Source organism: Trachemys scripta, chromosome 9 (genome assembly GCF_013100865.1).
Source record: "Trachemys scripta elegans isolate TJP31775 chromosome 9, CAS_Tse_1.0, whole genome shotgun sequence".
Lineage (NCBI taxonomy): Eukaryota > Metazoa > Chordata > Testudines > Emydidae > Trachemys > Trachemys scripta.
The window spans coordinates 92,050,266-92,072,549 of NC_048306.1; the positions used below are offsets into that span (position 1 = coordinate 92,050,266).

Consider the following 22,284-nt stretch of genomic DNA (forward strand, 5'->3'; position numbering starts at 1 on the left):
GTGATGTGCTGTAACTTCCCCCCTGCAGGCGTGAACTTAAAGGTCCCAAGTTTGCTTTTGAAAGAGGGCCATCCCTGCCCATCCTGGCTAATAGCCATTGCCAAACACCTATCCTCCATGAACTTACCTGATTCTTTTTTGAAACCAGGTATAACTTTTCACCTTCACAACATCCTCTGGCAATGAGTTCCACAGGCTGACTGTGTGTTGTAAGAATCACTTAATTTTGTTTTAAACCTACTGCCTATTAATTTCACTGGGTGACCCCTGGTTCTTGTGTTATGTGAAGGGGTAAATAGCACTTCCGTATTCACTTTCTCCTCGTCATTCATGATTTTATAGACCTCTACCATATCCCCAATAGTCATCTCTTTTCTAAGATGACCAGTCCCCATCTTTTTTAATCCTTCTTCATATGGAAATTGTTCCATACTCCTGATCATTTTTGTTGCCCTTCTCTGTACCTTTTCCACTTCTAATGCATCTTTTTTGAGATGAGGTGACCAAACTGCACGCAGTATTCAAGGTTTGGGCGTACCGTGGATTTATAGAATGACATTATGATATTTTCTGTCTTATTTATCCCTTTCCTAATAGTTCCTAACGCGGTTTGCCTTTTTGAATGCTGCTGCACGTTGAGCGGATGTTTTCAGAGAACTACCAACGATGATTCCAAGATCTCCTTCTTGAGTGGTAACAGCCAATTTAGACCCCATCATTTTGTACAAATAGTTGGGATGTTTTCCAATGTGTATTACTTTGCATTTATCAACACTGAATTTCATCTGCCATTTTGTTGCCCAGTCACCCAGTTTCGTAAGAACCTTTTTAAGTCTTCTTAGGACTTAACTATCTTGAGTAACTTTTAGGGCTGTCAAGCGATTAAAAAAATTAATTGCGATTAATCACAGACTTAAACAATAATGCCATTTATTTATTTATTATTGGATATTTATTTTCAAATACATTGATTTCAATTACAAGACAGAATACAAAGTGTACAGTCCTCACTTTATTTTATTACAAATATTTGTGCTGTAAAAACAAAAGAAATAGTATTTTTTCAGTTCACGTAATACAAGTACTGTAGTGCAATCTCTTTATCATGAAAGTTGAACTTACAAATGTAGAATTATGTACAAAAAATAACTGCATTCAAAAATAAAACAATGTAAAACTTTAGAGCCTACAAGTCCACCCAGCCCTACTTCTTGTTCAGCCAGTCACTCAAAGAAGTTTGTTTGCATTTGCAAGAGATAATGCTGCCCACTTCTTGTTTACAATGTCATCTGAAAGTGAGAACAGACATTTGTATGGCACTGTTGTAGCCAGCGCTGCAAGATATTTATGTGCCAGATGCACTAAAGATTCATGTACCTTCATGCTTCAACCATCATTCCAGAGGACATGTCCATGCTGATGACTGGTTCTCCTCGATAACGATCCAAAGCAGTGCGGACCGATGCATGTTCACTTTCATCATTTGAGTCAGATGCCACCAGCATAAGGTTGATTTTCTTTTTTGATGGTTCGAGTTCTGTAGTTTCTGCATCAGAGTGTTGCTCTTTTAAGACTTCTGAAAGCTCCACACCTCGTCCCTCTCAGATTTTGGAAGGCACGTCATATTCTTAAACCTTGGGTCGAGTGATGTAGCTATCTTTAGAAATCTCACACTGGTACCTTCTTTGCGTTTTGTCAAGTCTTCTTAAAACGAACAACATGTGCTGGGTCATCATCCGAGACTGCTATAACATGAAATACATGGCAGAATGAGAGTAAAACAGAGCAGGAGACATACTATTCTCCCTCAAGGAGTTCAGTCAAAATTTAATTAACACTTTTTTTTTTTTTAAACGAGTGTCATCAGCATGCAAGCATGTCCTCTGGAATGGTGGCTGAAGCATGAAGGGGCATACAAATGTTTAGCATATCTGTCATGTAATGCTGGCTACAAAAGTGCCATGAGAACACCTGTTCTCACTTTGTAAATATTGTAAATAAGAAGCCGCCAGCATTATTTCCCGTAAGTGTAAACAAACCTGTTTGTCTGAGCGATTGGCTGACCAAGAAGTAGGACTGAGTGGACTTGTAGGCTCTGAAGTTTTACATTGTTTTGTTTTTGAGTGCAGTTATGTGTAAAAAAAAAATCGTAATTTGTAAGTTGCACTTTCGCGATGAAGAGATTGCACTACAGTACTTGAACGAGGAAAATTGAAAAATAATATTTTTTATTTTTACAGTGCTAATATTTGTAATAAAAATAATATAGTGAGCACTGTACACTTCGCATTCCGTGTTGTAATTTAAATTAATGTATTTGAAAATGTAGAAAAACATCCAAAAATAGTTAATAAATTTCAGTGTGATTAAACCTGCGATTAATCATAGCAAATAATTTTTTTTGGTTAATTGCGTGAGTTAACGGTGATTAATCACAAACCCTAATTTGAATATTTCACAAGTGCATTTGCCAATGTCACCTGTATATTTTACCTGAAAATTTGTATATCCTTATTCCTATTTTCTGATTAGCTCTAGTGGTTTGGAACCTACAAACTGTGGCTCTTGGTATCAGGTGCACTTTCGGCCTGCAATTTTGCTATTTTTAACCCTTAGGAGAGCCCTTCATTGGATTCAGTCTAGTACTTTAGTGTTCTCTCTTCCTCAGTTAAAGCACCAAGGAATTTTGGATGGGCTTTTCTTAGTTGATCCCTCGGAAGGAAATCTTGGCTTTGTGGAGCATAATCTGAGTTGATCTGTTAGATAGTCATTTTTAAGACCCTGTTTAAGATGGTCTTAAAACTAAACAACAACCAAAAAAACCCTAAAACAAAAAAACTGCAGGAGTAAAAATAATGGAGGCAAAAGTCCAGCAACAGAGTAGGGGCTGTCTAATTTATTGCACTGACTGCAGCATGTACGATTACCTGCCTTGTGGGCAGGTGTGCACTTGGTGCAAGCAGCTCATGACCTTCAGAGACCAAGTACAGGCTCTTGAGACCAGAGTGGCTGAACTGGAGGACCTAAGGGAGACAGAGAGGTACATAGACAAGACTTTCCAAGGCACGGTAGAGTCATCGCAACAGCACAGAGGCTGTCAGACTGGGGGTGGGAAGGATGAAAATCTCTGGAATGAAGATCATCAAACTGGAGTGGAGGGAAATGTTCCCATAGTTGGGACTCTCCTGCCATATATCATATCATGGTATCCTCACACACTGAGGATACCCCTCTAGGTGAGGGAACCCCAGTTATTAGGGAGACAGGTAATAGTAATGGGGGATTCAATCATCAGAAATACAGACAGTTGAGTTTGTATTGACTGGGAGAGCTACATAGTGAATTGCCTACCAGGTGCAAAGGTTGCAGATCTCAAGAGACATCTAGACCGACTTATGAGCAGTGCTGGGGAGGAGCTGGTGGTTGTGGTACATGTTGGTACCAATGACATGGGGAAAGTGATTTGTTCTTCACTGTTGTTCCTCTCACAATATTCAAGCTATAGTAGACAAGTCCTATAAAGAATTCATGTACCAATGTGGATGGAGGCCAAGACTGGTTTTGCATTTAAATAACTACTTCCCCACCCTAAGATGTTTTTTACTTTTAACACATTAACTAAAATTTTGCAACAGACGTTTTAACATGTTAAAATAAAGATACGCTTTGATAACATACATTAGATTAATTTCAACCGTAAAAATAACCAGACTGAATATCATTACTTTTTCCTGAATGTGGTATAGCAAATAGACGACTATATAACAAAGCAATAATTCCATTTCTGAGATCTACTGGCATCGAAACAAACAAAGAAAATTTAAATTCCCTCTTTTGGTTTATGATATCACCTAAATTTTGAAGGAATTATAGCTTCATTATATACAAATGGATGCACATTATTCCATATTTAATCTCAAAAATTGTTCCAAATGTCTAAAATAGACCAGGCATAAAAATATTCTGTATAATCAAACTTAGCCATGGAATAAGAATGGAGCTCTGTGAAGTGAAACTCACAGCTTAATGGGAGAAAGAAAACCTTAAGACACAGCCTTTTATTTCAAGAATGGGGCTGTGAAGGGAACTTCATAATCTTCTACCTACCGTTTCCCAAGTCCACCGGGTGCCTGATGGGAAGAATAAGTACCTATTATTGCACATTTTTTCAAACAGGCAAATGTGTAATTCTACATATAGGTTGCAATTCAGCCAGGTAGTTAAACGTGCATGTAACGTTTAACACATGAGAGGCAGGCAGCAGTCCCATATGGTCATAAAGCCCTTCTGCCGCTATGGATCTGTTAAGAGTACTACCCCTATAACATTACACAAAGTGTTACTTTACATTATTTTAAATATAAAGAACAATGAACATGTGCTAACATAGATGTAAACCTATTGTAACATTCCTCTTCTTTTTACCAAGCCAACTATTTGCAACTATCCTGTACCAAATACATTATATTAAATGTTTTACAGAACATCCAGCCAACATAATATCAAAATATATTTTATTCTGGACCTCTTTCAGATCTGATTCAAATTACAGTTGTCAGAGCAATACAATGCAAAGGGAAACTGCAACAGAAAATGTGCCTAGAAGGGATATGGGTTTTGGGGACAAATCATTGTGATGTAGAACCAAAATAACATCATAGTGTAATTAACATGGTCCAGGACAGTATAGAACATCTATATCAGTCTTCTTTAGACAATAATCATGAAAACTGAACAATAAAAGTCCTTTAAACAAGTACAAAAAACTGTCATGGGCTGGTTTACACTTTTACAACAATTGTAGTTTAACTGGATAACTGAAGAAATGATGCAGACATTTTAATCCAGTGCTATAGGAAGGCTCACAGAATTAGACCCAAAGGATTTGTAACTTCAAAATGAAACCATTACAACTACAATGTGAATGTCAGGAGAGAGAGAAAAAATGATGTCTGTATTCTAGGATTACTGATCTGCACACTGCAGTCTGTTGTGAAACAAGATTGCAAAGTACACTGGACTAGCAACAACATGCAGACTGTTTTTCTGAATTTACCCTCTAATGGCAGGAAACCATTCTGAAGTAAAAATGCTTGTTATTTAAAAGAAAAAAGTAATTAATGTCCTAAGTTATCATCAGGCCTCAACCCTGGAAACTTAAAGGAGGAAGAGGAGAATTTTGTAGCTCTTCAAAAACTACGGAGCTGAAGCACTATTAACACAAAATCTGCAATTTTAAAAAAGAAACGGTGCACTTTTCTGTTGTTTTGTCTGCCTTCAATCATATTAATGTTGAAAAAGTCACTATTGAACGTGGTATTTCAGAGTTTGCACTAGAGGAAGGAGTGAAAACTGGATCACACCTTCCTCTTCACCAGGGAAAATGCCAGGCCTCTTCATGGAGATTTACTGCCATCTCCTAAACCAGTACTTTCTTCCAACATGCCACAATATTGCTCCTGCTTTGTGCAGACTACTGGAGATCCCTCTTCATAGAAGTTCTACAGGCATTTTCGGTAGGAAGAAGAAGTCTGTAGGAGAGTACTACTTGCCAAGCAAATGGAATACTGAGCTAAATCCTGCAGAGTTTGCTCAAGCAAAATTCTCACTAAGTTTTTCCTGGCGCATTATACTTAAGTGTCACATTGTCCAATACTTAGAAGGACCCAATCCTCCAATGGTTACTTAGGCAAAAGCTTCCCCCTGAAGTGAAAAAGTCAATGGGATTTTAGACTGAGTAAGGACTGGAAAATTGGCCCCTATGTCTTTTCTTTAGTAAACAGAGGAAACATACAACCTTTAATTTACAAGCTGAAAAGCCACTTTTGCAATTCTAATGAAGTTCCTTTATATGACAGAATTAAATTCATTAGTTGTTAGATTGCTCTATAGCCAACGCGAACTGGTACAACAGTCCTATTGTACCTACTACACTTCCTAAAGATAGAGAACGCTTTAAAATCAGCAATGTCTCCTTAAATACCCTAACATGAGGTAAGCAGTGTAAGGAAAAAGGAATGCATTTAAAAACATAAAAATTAAAGTTGGTACAAATCTTTGGCCTTTCTCTTAAGATTCACTAAAGTGTCCTAAAATCCAGGAACATGTTTTCAACTGTCATGTCATTCAAACTCTGGTAATTATTACTTCCTTCCCCCAACCCAGAAAGAGAGGCACTTTTCGTATTTCATACAAGAGTTCCAGTCCTCTGTCAGACACACCATTTAACCCCGTAAAGAAGTATTCCCCAAATAGAATTATCAAGACTTTTTACATCAATTTTAAATCACAGGAGCCAAAGTAAAAATAGAAAATGGTATCTCCAGGAAGACCTGGAACTCCTTATACAGAAATGGGAAACAAGAAATTACTAAGTTGATGATAAAAAAAAAAAGATTGCAAACATGACAGCAACCCGTGCCTCAACCCATCAATAAACTTGACCCCAGTTTTCCCTAACTAAAGTTCCTTCCCAAGAATTCACTCTGCTGGAAAAAATGTTGACTTATAAACATATGCAAAGATTTATACACGTTTAACTTCACATGCTGGGAGCAGCCCCATTGACTTCAGTGGGACATTTAGCATGTAAAGTTAAACGTGCTTAAGTCTTCACAGAATTGGGGCCTTAATAATATTAGGCATGTACCCCTTAAAGGGAGGAGTGTGGAAAATCTACTTGGTTCTACTATATACGAGTCTCAGCACTAGAAAAGAATCTAATGACCATGGTACGCCTTCTTGCCTCGCATAAAACATGGAAATAAGCATTATGCACGCACATGGCTAACACTGTATAATACACAAGACAAGAGGAAGTTTGTGCAGAACAGGAGCAGCACTGTGGCATGTTGATAAAGAACAGCAGCAAAAAATATACTGGCCAGATCCTCATAGCTCCACTGCAGCAGAGCATCGCTGATTCACACCAGCTTAATGTCTGGCTCATGTATCCAGAGATACCCAGGCCTATGAAACTGATATTCCTGCAGTGTGTACAAACATCTGAAAATCCACAGTCCTGTGGTAACGAAGCTCTGTATTTTCTAATTATGGATACTTGACATTATGCTTAAGCAACTAGAATTACTCAAAACTAAAACAGCTGAAGATTGAGAAAAAGAAAAGTGGCAATACCATCAAACATGGCTGTGGTTTTGCAGTTATGTCACAGAATTCCACAACATTTTTTTTTTAATTCGCTGAAACAACCATCCAATAACTTGTATGAAAATGAATAAACTGTCCATATTAAAATACAAAAGTACTATCAAGAATCACCTCTGACTTTCAATTTAAATTCAGTGCAATCGACAAATGCATTGCTAAAGGAAAAATGCAGCTTAAATATACTCAAAACATTTGTGTCTATTCCTGGGAGCACAGTTTAAAATTATTGCACAGATTTTTTTTTATTTTTTCTTAATAATGACAGAGGTCAGCCACAATCATGGACCTCCAGCAATAAAAGCAATATTTCAAGTGCCAGACACTCAACTTATTAGGTTTCCTACATATTGTAGCTCACAGGGTAGTTGTTCTAAACAGTAATATGTTCCAAAACCCTAAAAATAGCTGGCACAGAACCATCATGGATGACTGCCTTTATGGATATGAATGTTTGGTTGTTTTTAAATTCAGTGTATTATAATATTATCAGCCCCACTGGTAATAACTGGGGTACATATTATGAATGTATGTATTCTCTTTACCACCGGCAAACTGCCACCCTACCTTAGCCAAACTCAGACTTGCTTCAAGTCATGTTAGTCTGTGGCAATAGCAGAAATCAATGCCTAAAGAACAATTCTGTTAAAATGTAAAAGCTGCATTATTTGGGTTAAATCAATTTATACTTAACTACAGAAAGTTAAAGTTAAGCGATCGTAAGCCACAAAATTAATTTGTGATTGAAATAGTGTTATAAAACTGATAACTTTGCAAAGCTTTATAATATAAACCATTTCTTAAGTAAAATGTTTGTGACATAGATTTGACAACCTCTTTTTATAGAGATTTATACGCCTGGAATCTTATGCGAGACAAAACCCTTTCAACTCCATATAGGCATAAACACGACCCTCATGCTATAATTTACAAATAAAATCACTATCAATATACTTTTAATCACATGAGCAGAAAAAGGTTTGCCGCTTATATATGTCGCTGTAAGAAAAATATTTGATATTGTAAACAGAGTAAAAGACACAATATAGTAGTGATTATTAAAAAAATAGCAGCTTACATCTACCTTATATTTGGAAAAAAATGTAGTCACAAGATACAACAAACTGCAGGACTGGAGCAGCAGGGGAATTAGTGCAAGTATTCATCTTTTAAATAAGCTGAATCACTGCTATTAAAATAAACTTGAAGCAAGTCCTCTGTTTTTAAGGTTTTTTTAAATCTAAGGTAGTAAACATTTTGCCTGATAACGGCAGTGTTATCAAATATATGCCAAAGATTTTTTTTGTATAAAGAAAAATTACATTAGATACTTTTAATACTGGAATTTGGTTACATTAGATATCTGAGCTCCTACGAACAATGATGGGCAACTCTTGTAGAAGCTGTGGCATGAACCCTCGTCCAAAAAGATTTTAATCTTTTAAAAAACAAAACAAAACAAAAAAAACAACCAATCAACCAACTCCCCCCTCCCCCCCAAAAAACTACATTTTGCTCCTTTTCACAATAGTGCACAATTTAACCATAATTTAGCTATGGTCTCAAAGCAACAGAAGATGCATATTTTTATTTATTTATTTGCATCCCTGTATTTTTGTGTGTGTGTGTGCGCGCCCTTCTATTCTTAAGTTTGGCAGAATTATGTCCCAAATAAGAAACTACTGCATTTCAGCCATGTCATTAGAAAAAATCCACAACATTATACCCATTGCTGACGTACTTTATAGATTAACAGGACATGAAACGTCATGTCTCAGAGGTGAGTTTCTTTTTTCTCTCCCCCAGTCACCCATCTTCCACCCTCCCGCCCCCCTCAAAATTGTGCTCTCGGAGCCACAGAATGTACCAAATATCAAGTTCACTCTACCTCTTGAAATAATGCATTAAAATATATATATTTTAAAAGAAACTCTGTTTAAAGGTGAAAAAATATAAACAAGGAACCGATTCACTCCCTTACTTCATGCATCCGTAAACTTAACCAAAATGAAACAAAAAAAACAATGTTTAAAAGCAAAGAACAAAATACCGCTGCAGGTTTATGCAAGTCCGTTTTCTCTGTACACGCAAACTGTTCAACTACTGAGAAGGGGGAGGGGAAACAAAACCACAAACCATCGTGACTCTGGATTAAAAAGGGAGAAATAAAGGCTGTCATTAGTATCTTCCAAATTTGGTACATGTATGGTCTGCTCTTGTATGGTATATTTCTCTCTCTTCTGTTTTTCATACGCAAAACTTCTAAATGTTATTTTGGGGCACAGCAGATTCCAGCACTTGGTGAACAGGATTCACAAGCTGTGACAAAACTCTGTCATCCTCTTCAGGGTGTAATCTTTATTTTATTTTATATACAGTATATGTATATATTTCTTTTAGGTTTGGCTGTACTGGACTGGCCATGGTTCAATTGGGACTATAGCAGTACATGGGTTAGGGACAGTCATTTTGGCTATGTACACATTCATAGTCGGTCCATGGCTTCCAACTAGTAGCGCTATTTCCGTAGGTCTAATACACAAACCTGTAAGAAAAAAGAAATACATATACAGAAATGCACACTGCACAGCATTTTTACAGCTATACAATTCTATATATAATATAAGGTCATAACAACAACAACAACACAGGTTATGCAAATTAACCACAAATCTATTATTGGCAGGAAAAACAAACCCATGAACAACATTGTGCATCATCTGTAAACTATGAATACAATAGACAAAACCAAATGATTCTGGGGAAAATTTTCAAAAGCACCTAAGTGATTTAGCAGCCAAAGTCCCATTGACTTTTATGGACACTGAGGCTTCTAAGTACCTAAGTAATTTTTTTAAATGTGATTTAGGTGTTATTGAAAAGTTACCCTTTACGTTGTTATTCCCTGAGTATTTCTCCTGGTGCCCATTTGGTTAAAAAGTGACAAATTTTTTTGCCGTGTGCTGTGCTAATAACGTGTAACCAGGTGCTCCTAGTACTGCCATCCTTGTCTTCTGTTCCACAATCCCCAACCTCTGTGGTGTTCTACACCCCACTGTTGCATCTTGTCCTTCTTTAAATTGCAAGCTCTTTGTAGCAAGGTCGATCTTTTTTCTTTTATGTTTGTACAATTCCCAGCACACTAAGGCCATATTAAGGGTCTCTGAATGCTTTGCTAATACATATAATAATCACCGCCATGGGATTCACCAGAATATTGTGACAAAAATAGCTAGTCTCAGGTCATTCCTATGCAAAAGCAAAAGTTGCTCATAAATGACAATGATATTGAACAACTGCATTTTTTGCACATGGAGAATTCATTAGCATGTAAAGACACACAATGGTTAAATGAGGGGTTTTATATGGATTTTGCTTCTCCAGATTAAAAAAACCCCAAGGGATTAACATGGTTATATCCCAGTCATTCAAAACAAGACCTAATTGGAACTTCAACGGTTTCTTTTTTGTTATGGGAAACCAACAAAAACAACAAAAAAAGGATACTGTGAATTGTTTTGCCTAATATGTGGTAGTTAAAAGCCAAGGAATCTATCTGGAGCCAATTTGTGAAATACTGTAAGATCTCATTAAATCTGCATTGTGTGAGGGTGAAAATATTAGAACAGATTGGACCAGTCAAGAAAAGAACATCTAATAGTACACAGTTTCCTATTATAATCTAATCAGAAGATGGATCAATTGCTAGAGCCTGGAGTTCTTTCATGTCTACAAATTGAAGCTACCCTACCAGAAAAAGAAAACCACATGTAAACTACATTTGCATTCTTCATTTGTTTCATTATCACCCAGTTTATGGTATAACTAGCTCCGGATTAGCGGGGAAGCTGTGGGTGGGTTTAAAGATATAATTTTACTAACAAACCTCACCAGAGACACTAGAAATAATAGTTTTTTAAATGTTCAATTAAAACTAGCGTCACAGGACACATGAACTTAATGGGGAGATATCTGTAAATTTTGACTGAATATATTCAAATTATCTCCCCTTTACGATAAGTAGAGGATAAATCCCTACACGTTCCCAGTAGATAATTTAGGGCTTCCGACACTTTCCTAGAGATACCAAAATGCCGGCTACCCATTTTTACATGATGCAGACCGTATGAAAACTTTCTTTCACTGAGATGAAGCCTCTGCAATGCGGTTTCATTTCTTTTTGTACTCAAGAGAGCTGCCCACTTTCTGTTCAAAATAGATTGGTTTGTCGTGGTTCAGGCCTTCCCAAAAGTTGTCCTCAGTTTATTTACTTTATCAAATGCCCCCTTAAAGGGTCTGAAAGGATCATTTTCTATCATCCAGAAAGATTTAACTGGAAGGCACTTGACTTCATTGCTTGAAGGAATACTTCTTGGTATCAGAGAGAGAATCCTGCCTTTCCCCAACTGTGCTCTCTCTTTCTATATCTATATGTATGTGTCAGAAGCTAGGGGGAGGGAACATGCAGACTCTTTGGAATGTGGGCTATCAGATCATTTGAGTCTCTGGACTGTGAAGGTACCAGGTTAGCTTCTCTCACTTACTGACTGACTTATGGCACTCCTTCAAGCTACCAACTCCCAGAGTACATGCCCAGAACAGCTCTTACCCAACATTCTTATTTCTGATTTGTGTTGGGCTTGATCCCTGTCTCTCTCCTTTCTTATTAACCCATGACATTAAGAAGTCACTGTTTGCCTGGCTGCTGTGCAGAGTCACACATGAATATTTTTAATGCAGTGTTGTTGCAGGCTGACATCAAAAGAACTGGAAGGCTACACTTTGTCACACTGCTACAGGGAAGAAAGGGCAGATTCATGCTTTATTAGAATTTCGGAGCACATCTCCTGGGCACTCCAAACAATGTAAGCAAAATGTTACTTGTATAAAGGGACTTGTAACCAATGAGTGCTCAGAAATTAGTTTAATTCGTCTTCGTTTAATTCTCAATAGCAACTCAAATGATACTTCATTCATATCAGATATAAAAAATGCCCCCCTACACTGATCAGTACTCTTGAAATGAAACAGGTTGCAAGCAACTAGTTTCCACACTGAAATGAACAGACCAGTTATTATGTACATATTTCTATAGCACATGTTGTTTTATAGACTCTCCTGGCTCAAAATCGTAATATTTCACACTTGCATCTGACAATTTTAAAGGACTTGACAAATCGAAATGGATTACACTTCACAAAACCCCTGTGACCAAGAGAGACAACTTCCAACCTTGCCTTAATTTCGGATGTTCATTTGAGTGGAAAACAAGTGCAGCTTTATGCCACATTTTATAGGTAAAATTGTAGATAATTGGCTATTTGTATTCATTCTTCCTCAGAATAAGCACAATTTCTCTCCGTTTAGTCAACAGTCCTCCAGCCTATCCGTCTGTCTAAAAAATATACATGTGTAAGAAATGTTGGCGATTGTTCTACTATACTTACTGAACCATCTGAAGCACTTGCTCCAACTTTGTCTCCTGCTGCATTCCAGCAAACCTCAAAAATCCCTCCTGTTCCCCGATAACTGTGAACTAAAGCACCTGTCTACACGGGGGGAAAATATGCAATTAGAATAATAAAATGCACACGAGTAAGTAGAGTTTGTACAGTATGTAGAACTTCCCTGTTACTTTTAAAGGGTGAAATTCTCCCAGGGGAAATGATCCATTTAAGATCTCATGTGCAACTTAAGCATCATGTTAAAGCATTTACCAAACTCTGTTATCCTGTATACCAGGATATTCTAGTACAGAGGTCTCCTTGCAAAACAGCAATTACAGTTCAGAATTTCTGGATATACAGTTATTCTTTTCTGGAACTGGATCCAAAACATGCAACAACATCATATATCACTGACTGTAGCTGCTTTGGATAATAGCTATAACTATGTATGAACAAGTCAGCTATTTATACTTTTCAGAACCCAGCGTATGCGTGTGTGTTGAATCCTTATGCTGAAGTTGTGACACTGAATAAACACGTCTGTGAGAATTAGTTTGTGGTTTACACAGAGAAGTCATATTTTAAGTTCTAAGTTTTACCTTGTCAAAAATTTGCAGAGAGACCCATTTGAACTGAAGAAAGCTACTTTCACATACTATATTTAATATTTATATTGAATATACAAAGCTACAGCAGCTGAAACAGCTTTAGAACAATATATGATTCACTGAATAAGTCTGAAACACACCAATCAAACAAACTGGCTCATATAAAAACAGCATGTACCTGTGTATTCCAGATGTGAACACATTTGTCAAAAGAGCCACTGGCCAGGTACCTGCCATCAGGGCTGAAAGCTACACTGTATACAGGTTCTTGATGTTTCGTTAAAGTGTGGATGCAAATTCCTCTGTCTACATCCCATAACCTAACAGTAGAATCAAAGGATGCACTGCCAAAGGAAAAACAGATGGATTACATTTCAATTTTATTCATTTTTTCCCCTTTGATGGGAAAAATCTCTTCTTTAATGCCAGAGTATCTCCTAAAGTAGAGGTCCAGTTAGTGCTAACATACATTTACAGAAGGCGAAAAAGGAGGGGGGCAGAAGGGAGGAGGGCAGGGGGAATTGTCAACTTCTTGACTGGTATGATAAAAGGATTAAATATTACCTTGCTAACATAAGATTGGCATTTGGATTGTTTGTTCCTGGTCCTGTAGGACTCCATTTGATAGTATAAATTTCTTTGTTGTGTGCTTGTAAATCATGGACACAACTATCTTGTTTCATACTCCAGATCTAGGGTAAAAATGGAAGGAAAAAACAGATTATGTTTAGGGTATTAAACACTACACTAGAACATACGGATTCTCCCACCCTCTTCCTTGCTCACAGCTAACAAGGCCCAACTGACAGCTTTTTCGGACACCCAAATCATACACCATCGCTGGTTGCTTTACAGTGGAGACAGGTGTATGTTTTCTTTAAGTTATCAGTACAGCATGGGGTTAAAAAATAAACAAAGGACTGACATGCAATATTTCCTATCTCAACAAATGCATGCATGCTCATTGCGAGGCCAATCCAAAGACCACTGAAGTCAATGGACATGTGCTAAGATACAGCGAGCATATTGTGGTGTTTGTGTCAAAGTTGTATGAACTGGTTATCACTGAGCTTTGTTTTTAAATAGACTTTGTGCTACTATGGTAGGGTGCAGAAAAGGATATTGGGGAAATATACTTCTTCAAACAGAATAATATATGCATAATGGAAAACCGTTAAGGTGTTTGACTTGGTGGGGTAATAAGACTTTACAGGGATCACCTTTTTGTTCTGGGTTTGTACAGCACAGTAGGATCCCAATCCATGAGTAGGGCTCCTACATGCGATCATAATACAAATAATAAAACAAAAACAAACGAACGAAGTATTCCTTTAAGGGTTTGTGTTTTCATTACAAAAACGGGTTTGGGAGCGTTCATAAAGCTTTGCATACATTTGAATTTTTTTCCTTTAATGATATCTAATTTGGTATCATTTTAGCTCGCCTCACTTTAGCCGTGACTCAGGAAAGCATTTAAACATAGTCCTAAGTCCATCTCTGTTATGGCCAGCACTTAAACATGTGTTTAGAGTTAAGATGCTTTCCTGAATCAGAATCCCTTTAAAGACAGCGGGCACCGGGAGGGTAGAGAGGAAAGATTTTATTATATTTCTGATTTAAAACGGCTGGATCAAAAAATAAAATCTAGTTTATTTTCCGTCATTGTGAAGAACGTTCAGCACCAGTAAAAGTTTCTGTATGAAAAACCTTAGAGACTAAAGTCTTCATTTTATCCACCGGTTTGAAAACACATTGGCATCATCAGTCCAAGGCTCCCCTTACCGCCATATCCAGGTGGCTCAAGCATAACCTGGAAACACCACCTCTAAACATGAGTAGTTCAATCTTCTTCCCGGTTCACAACTTGGGAAAGGCCAATAAGTGTGCTAACTGCAATGGTGGGGGAGGGGGAATAATGATGGGGATATCTATCCAATAATCCAATAGCAAATACAGTGGAAGACCACGAGACCATCAAACAGCTTGTGAAATGAAGAGATTGCTGTCAATTTGGTTTAGATGTGAAGCAGCAACCTGGACGTGAAAGGCTCTACATCGAGAATGAGCTACAGAGTACACTAGGCCCCTCTAATAAAAAAATAAAATATAAACAACAGAGTTTTCCTGGTTTGAAACATTTGCAGTATCTATTTGCATATTTCTGTTATATAAAGTCCTAGTAAAAGAAAAAGCATTGATGTGTTGTAAGAGTACATCCAAAATCCCAGTTACATCACAATTAGAGCCATAATGATCAAAGTGTATTTAGAGAGAATCTGAAGGGACTGTGACCTCTGTATTAACAAATATAAAACAACATTAAAGGCCAGGTTCTCATACTCTGGTTTAGCTACATCTTAACTCCATAAATAGTTCTACTAACTTCAGAGGGATTCCTTGTAAAGTAAGATATTATTCAATGTAAGGAAGGGTATCTTAATCTATCCTTCATGGAGACTGAAGAATGGTGGTGCCCACTCTCATACACCTTGCAACATCAGGTCTTTTGTGCCTAAGTGTATGGAATGTAATAGCAGACGGGTTCCTAAAACACCTGTCATTAGCTTAACATAATGAGGTGAGTAAATGAAATGATACTGGAAAGCATCAACTCTAAAATGAGAATGGTCGGGGCATTCAAGTCCATCTTCAGTTTTTCTATGGTACCTACCACCGTAGTATCTAAGCTTGGACTCCTAATGCAATGGCAGACCCTTCATACTAATCTATTTAGTTCCATAATTTCCCCCAGTTAAACAAGCTGTATTGTAAGGCGTCATGCAGCTGTGAATTATTCATGTGCATAACAAGGAGTCCTGTTGAGTCAGCAAGGCCAGAGGACTGCAGACAATCTTTCAGGGAAACTGGGTAGCAAGCAATATGGTAAACGTGGCCATGTTGAGAATGTCTTTTTAGACCCATTTACTGGTATTTGCTTGGGAGACAGACCGTGGAATAGACAGGTTGCATGACGAAAGACGCTACTGCTCACTTGTTAAATTCTCAATCAAGCACCTTTATGGTTTTTCTCACACTGCCCCATGTGCATGGGAGAAGGTCTCCGTAAACATCCGCAAACTAACTCGTTATCATCCTTCAAATGCCTCCTTAAAACTCTCCTCTGCCATGGTGCCTACAGAAAAACCTAATAAAGGATAGGCTGAAACCACTGCCTGTCATGATGATCAATACTGCCTCCTTGTTTCCTTGTACTTCCCCATCACTCTGTCTGTTTCCATCTATCTCTTGCCTAATACTTAAATGGTAAAGCTCTTTGGACAGGGGCTGCCTTTCTGTTCTGTATTTGAGCAGCACCTCGCACAATGAGGGCCTGGTCCATACCCGGAGCTCTAGGTGCTATGATAGTACTACTAATAATATTAAGACAGCTATGAAGAAAGCCAGCACAGGAGCTAGCTGCAGCCTGGTCCTACATAAACCGTACACTACATTGATTGTAACATTTCTCTTTGAGCAAGACTGAGCAATGTCTCTATAACCACAAGTGTAAGTGATAGCACAATTATTAATGGGCCTGATCCTGTAAACCGCTACATGTGTATAGTAAATTATACTCAAATTCCCGTGAAGTCAATGCATAAGTTCACAGGGCCGGGCCCTTTGGATGAAAGACTGTCTTTAACGAATAGAGATATTTTAGGAATGTCTGAGTCAGGTTTTTAAAAAAGGACAAATGTTAAAGAATAAAATAATGACGTTAAAATTACTGAATTACGAAAACAACAAGGCTAGTAGTGCACATGGTAGATCTCTACAAACACACACAGAGGTTGCAGTGTACAATAACTATAAAAATGTACTATTGCCCAAAACTGCAGTTACCTTTAAAGTCATGTCATCAGAACAGGATGCCAGAAGATTACCAGTCGGATCCCATTTGATTGCATTTACTTCATTCTAAAATTGAATAAAGAAAATAAAGTGGAAGTCTTTGTTTCCATTATAAATGACAGCTTACAAAAATAAAGTTAGACAGTAAATAGGAGTACTTGTACAGTTACATTTCAAAATACTATCAACTCCCGTTTCCACTCCACCAGTAATACCAACCCTTATCGCCCAATAGTCAAATTTTCCCAAAGCACCTTTGTGCCTTCTTCTGCACGGGTGCATCTCAAAGCCATCACATTACTCTCCTTCAAATCTCTCTTTGAAGTTCACCTATGTCGTGGTGCTTAACAATCACTTGACAATGGTAAGGCAGCTGGTGTGCTGTGACTGCTGATTACTCTAATCATAAATGTTTCACTGTTACCTTGTACATCCTACCCAGTTAGCGGTATCCACCTATTGTCTCTTGCCAAGGACTGGTTGGATGTTATATACCATACAGTGCGTAGCACAATACAGCCCCCATCTTGGATTAATACTACCAATAATATACTGATACTATCAAATAGCAAACACACATTTTCCAACAAATTAAGTAATAAGGAGATTTTAAAACTTCATTCAGTATATAGAAACCAAGTCACTACTTACTGTGTGACCCTGGAAGGTTTTGATGGGTCTATCTTGTCCTAATTTACAGACATGAATACACATATCTGTGCTGCAAGAAGCAAATGTGTTGTTACTCTGCCAGTCAACATCTAATGCTGGTGCTAGAAAAACAAGGAGAGATATTTAAGTTAAGATATATACTTTGGAAAGGTTTGATTTGTGAATCTTCAGCGCAGCCGCTTTGTAACTTGGAACAAATGCCAACAGGGAGTGACTAAATCAAGTTAAAAGAATTAACAAAGGGTTTTAAACATGTTAGAGCAGTGGGAAATGTAACCAGCAAATGCAGTTTAATGTAGACACATGAAATTAAGTTTAATAGGAAAGAATCAAAACAGGGAACACATCTGAAATGAAACAATTCTACAGAAGGCAAGACAGACATTGATGTCTAATAGCACAATAAGCCACTATGAATCGATCCAAATTTGAGACATAATCATGGTCCTTGCACCCCAGCTGGCAGGAGCTGGAAGCTCATTGCAAATACCACTCCCAGCTCCTCCCAAGTAGCCGTGAATGCTTTACATTATTGTGCTTTACAGTAGTGACCCCTCCTGTTGTTGCCACGCCATTAAGTCCATGAAGTTAGGGGACTCAAAAAAGGTGGGAATATGAGGGAGTTCGGAACAGATACCAAATGACATATTCTTTGCTTCCTCTGCTCCATCTCCCAAGCCATCAGGGGTAAAAGAAATCATGAAATGGACTTGTCTGTTTTGATTTTTAAATAAATCTATTTTAAATTCTGGATCATAAATAAAGATATAAAACACAAACAGATCTTAATTTTGGGTAAGTTCTTAAATAAACCCACACAGATGATATGAAAGTTAGTTTTCATTAACGTTTCATTTAGCAAGAGGGACATGCCACTTTACAATAATACATCTCTATTATAGTTTTTCCCCACATACAACATAATACAGGTTATCAATGATGGTAGCAGACACACACAAAATTTGTTTTTCAAAGATATATTACTCAGACAGTTTGTGTGTTGTCAGATCCAAATTAAAAAGCTATAAATAGGTATATTAGATTTGAAAAAGCCCATCACGTTAATGTTTTAAAACTTTTTGTTCTGTTTTTGACCATTCTGAGCTGTCACCTGCAGAGAAGTACTTACCAGAATGAAAGGGAAACTGCTGCTTGGCTTCTCCGGTATGGGCATCCCAAATAATTGTGGTCTGAGTTAAAAAATAAACAAACTTGTAAAACTGCTACAAATCATAGGTCTTTTCCATCATTAACGTCTATTGGGTCCTCTACTCTCATCTTTCTGCTGGCCAGGATTGGTCACTATTATACATTTTCTAGTGTTTTATCAAGTCTAGTTTCACATGTCCCAAACAATGGGTCTTCTACCACTTCCTTTCAAAGACTACTCTAATATATTTTAATTGCCAGAAAGCAAGCACTTCCTCACTGCATCTTAATTTTTCCCCCTTTTAACTTAATCACATTACTCATAATTATACCTTTTTGTCTTATTGTAAATAATTCCTTTAACTTCAAATATTTGTAGGCCATTATGTGCTCTCTGTTACTAACACTTAGAAGAGCTATATATATTTATAGCTTTTAAATCTATTCTCATAAATCAAACTCTTCAGCTACTAAATTATTTCTGTTACCTTCTTCTAAACTCTTCTTTAAGCAGTTTGCCAATACTCTGGCATCTTTCTGCTATACAAATATTTCAAATGAGTAAGTCAACTATCATGGCAAAATAAACATATTTTAAAAATAATTATATTATATCCTATGGGCCTGATTCTACTGTGACAGAAGTTAGTGAGGATTTTGTCACTGCATTCAATAGAAGCATGAACAGGCCTGATATTTTCTTACAGAAGTTAGTTCACTGAATACATGACTCTTTCCATCTCCCAGACAATGCAGAATATTTTCTTACACTATATTCTCAATTGCATTCTCCAGTTGAGTTTTAAATGATTGAAGCATTGAGGCTTCTACCTCCTCTTTTGGGAGATCATTCACAATCCAACTGGATCTAATCCAATTTTTTCCTGATAGCAAAGCCTGCATTTACCTTTGCACAATTTTGTACCCCCACTCTGAGTTATAAGCCCAGAAAATCCTAAACAATCCTTCTCAGTCCTTTATGTTTTTAACTCTTCAATACCTCCCTGTTCTAACTATTGTCTGAAAAACCTCAATTCAGAAACAGCTTTTACCTCTTCCTTTATTTTTCTTAAAGATGTGGTCTAAAACCTGATTCAGCAACGATTGCCGCTGCACTGCACTGGCCACTTCCCCACATTTAGATACATTGCCATTTTTCATTCTTCCGTTTTTCGAGATACTGTACCTCAGAAAATAAATCCTAGATACATTGGTTTTACACTGGTATAATGCCACTGACTTCAGGGGAGTTACTTTTGACTTACATTGTTATAACAAAGAGAACCAGGCCCATTTTATCCACTGCATTCAAATCATCAACTAATTTTCCAACTCTACATCACATAATCAAGTTTATCTAGCACAATTGGTTCTTTATAAATCCATACTTTCTATGACTTTATTATCTTCTAACTGCTAACCAAATTCTTATTTAGTGTTTGTCACGCATAATTTAATCATGAAATAAATAATTTATTTAGCCAATAATTATCTCACCTTGTCCACTCCGGCACTTAAAATGAAGTTTCCTTTCTTGTTCCATTTTAATGCAAATATAGGTCCTTTATGTTGCCCTAAGGTGCTGGCAAGATTACCTGAAAATTTACATTGAAATTATTACATTCAAGAAATGAGAGAAACATGTAGTGAGGCACTACGCAGAAAAATATAATGGAAATGTAAAGCATTTCAATTACCGTCTTTAGTCCATATCCTTGCAAATCCATCATACGACCCGGTTGCTAGAAGTGTACCTTCACTCTGTCAGCAAAAAAGTTATTACATTTATTATACAATTCAAAACTAAGGGGCACAGAGCAAACTTCCAATAGAAAATGTTTTGCATAAGGGTCATGCTATTTAGTCCAGAACCTGCAGTATATTAAAGAGAGATGCATACAATAAAACGAAAATATAATTCCGATGTGACTCTAAAATAGAAGCACTTAACAGCAATAACAGAAGATGCAAAGCCCTTGTCATTTAGGGTATGTCCATGCTGCAACCAGAGGTGTAATTTCCAGCTTGGATAGATGATCAAGCTAATGCGCTAACAGTAGCAGTGTAGCTGTTGTGGCCTGGGTGAGCTAGCTGCCAATGCTAACTAAGGCTTGGTCTACACTGCAGGCTTACATCAGTATATCTATGTCTCTCAGGGGTGCAGAAAATCCACATCCCTAAGTGACACAGTTATACCAACTGAACTCCTGGTGTAGACAGCGCTGTGTCGATGGCATTCTCCCGTTGCTATTGCCTCTCGGGGAGGTGGAGTATCTCTGGTGGCAGGAGAAGCTCTTCCGTTGGCGTAGACAGCGTCTTCACTAACCACTGCCGTTGTGCCCACGTGCTGTATGTACCTCAGACTCTAGGTACGGGTGGTTAATTTGTCCCACTGCGGCTGCGCTGCCATTTTTAGCAGCATGTTAGCTTGAGCAAACCTAGCATGCATTCATCTATCCAAATGGGAAATGACACCTCAGCCCCAGTGCAGATGTACCCTTAGCATTTGACTGTGCAAAATTGCATTTTTTTCTAAGGTTATTTCGAGCATTTGTAATTTCCACTTACATTCCAATCCAGGGATGTCACATCTTTGTTGCTTGGTACATCTTGCCCACCTTCTCGTATACAGTGTCGGAGTACCAGCTGCGTGGAGCCACTGGTGCTGTTTTCACTGAGGTTCCATATCCGTGCTGTTGAATCTCCAGATCTAAGCAATCAAAATAACATCAAATTAATTCATAACAACAGAAAAGACAGTGTCCTCTTCAAGAAGCACGGACATATAGTGTGGTATCCTCTTTAGAAACTTGATTTTTAAAATGTTATATGTTAATATATTTTCCATAAAACATTCAAAAACACATCAGTGAAAAAAAAGTCAGATCTGAGAGCAGGTCCCTATTACAGTCATTCCTGGGACAGTTAGAATAGTCTGGTGTGATCAGACGCATAGGAGCAGTCTCACTTCTCATATACACGTTTGGTTTCCAGTCAGAATTTTATTCTGCAGGCTTTCCCCGCTCTGACAGAGCAGATCTGTAAGATTTGTCAATTTATCCCAAACAAATCTTAACATTCCCACCCCTTATAAACTAGCATCAGAATATCTAGATTATTACAAGTATCAGAGGGGTAGCCGTGTTAGTCTGAATCTGTAAAAAGCAACAGAGGGTCCTGTGGCACCTTTAAGACTAACAGAAGTATTGGGAGCAAAAGCTTTCGTGGGTAAGAACCTCACTTCTTCAGATGCAAGTTATGGAAATTTCCAGAGGCAGGTATAAATCAGTATGGAGATAACGAGGTTAGTTCAATCAGGGAGGGTGAGGTGCTCTGCTAGCAGCTGAGGTGTGAACACCAAGGGAGGAGAAACTGCTTCTGTAGTTGGA

At 37.6% G+C, this 22,284-nt stretch overlaps 1 protein-coding gene across 2 annotated transcripts in view; it reads right to left on the reverse strand.

The window, feature by feature from the left end:
* Positions 1-4,497: 4,497 nt before the first annotated feature.
* The window catches only part of TBL1XR1 (TBL1X receptor 1), a 27,843-nt gene continuing 10,056 nt past the window's right edge, over positions 4,498-22,284 (reverse strand). For both annotated transcript variants that reach the window (XM_034780739.1, XM_034780740.1), the window contains exons 5-14: positions 21,464-21,605; positions 20,593-20,656; positions 20,393-20,490; positions 18,876-18,936; positions 17,726-17,847; positions 17,066-17,140; positions 13,787-13,914; positions 13,401-13,566; positions 12,615-12,716; positions 4,498-9,712 (exon numbers count right to left, since the gene is read on the reverse strand). In XM_034780739.1, coding sequence (XP_034636630.1) covers positions 9,686-9,712; positions 12,615-12,716; positions 13,401-13,566; positions 13,787-13,914; positions 17,066-17,140; positions 17,726-17,847; positions 18,876-18,936; positions 20,393-20,490; positions 20,593-20,656; positions 21,464-21,605 — 985 coding nt within the window. In that variant the 3' untranslated portion in view covers positions 4,498-9,685. The remainder of the gene's footprint in view (positions 9,713-12,614; positions 12,717-13,400; positions 13,567-13,786; positions 13,915-17,065; positions 17,141-17,725; positions 17,848-18,875; positions 18,937-20,392; positions 20,491-20,592; positions 20,657-21,463; positions 21,606-22,284) is intronic.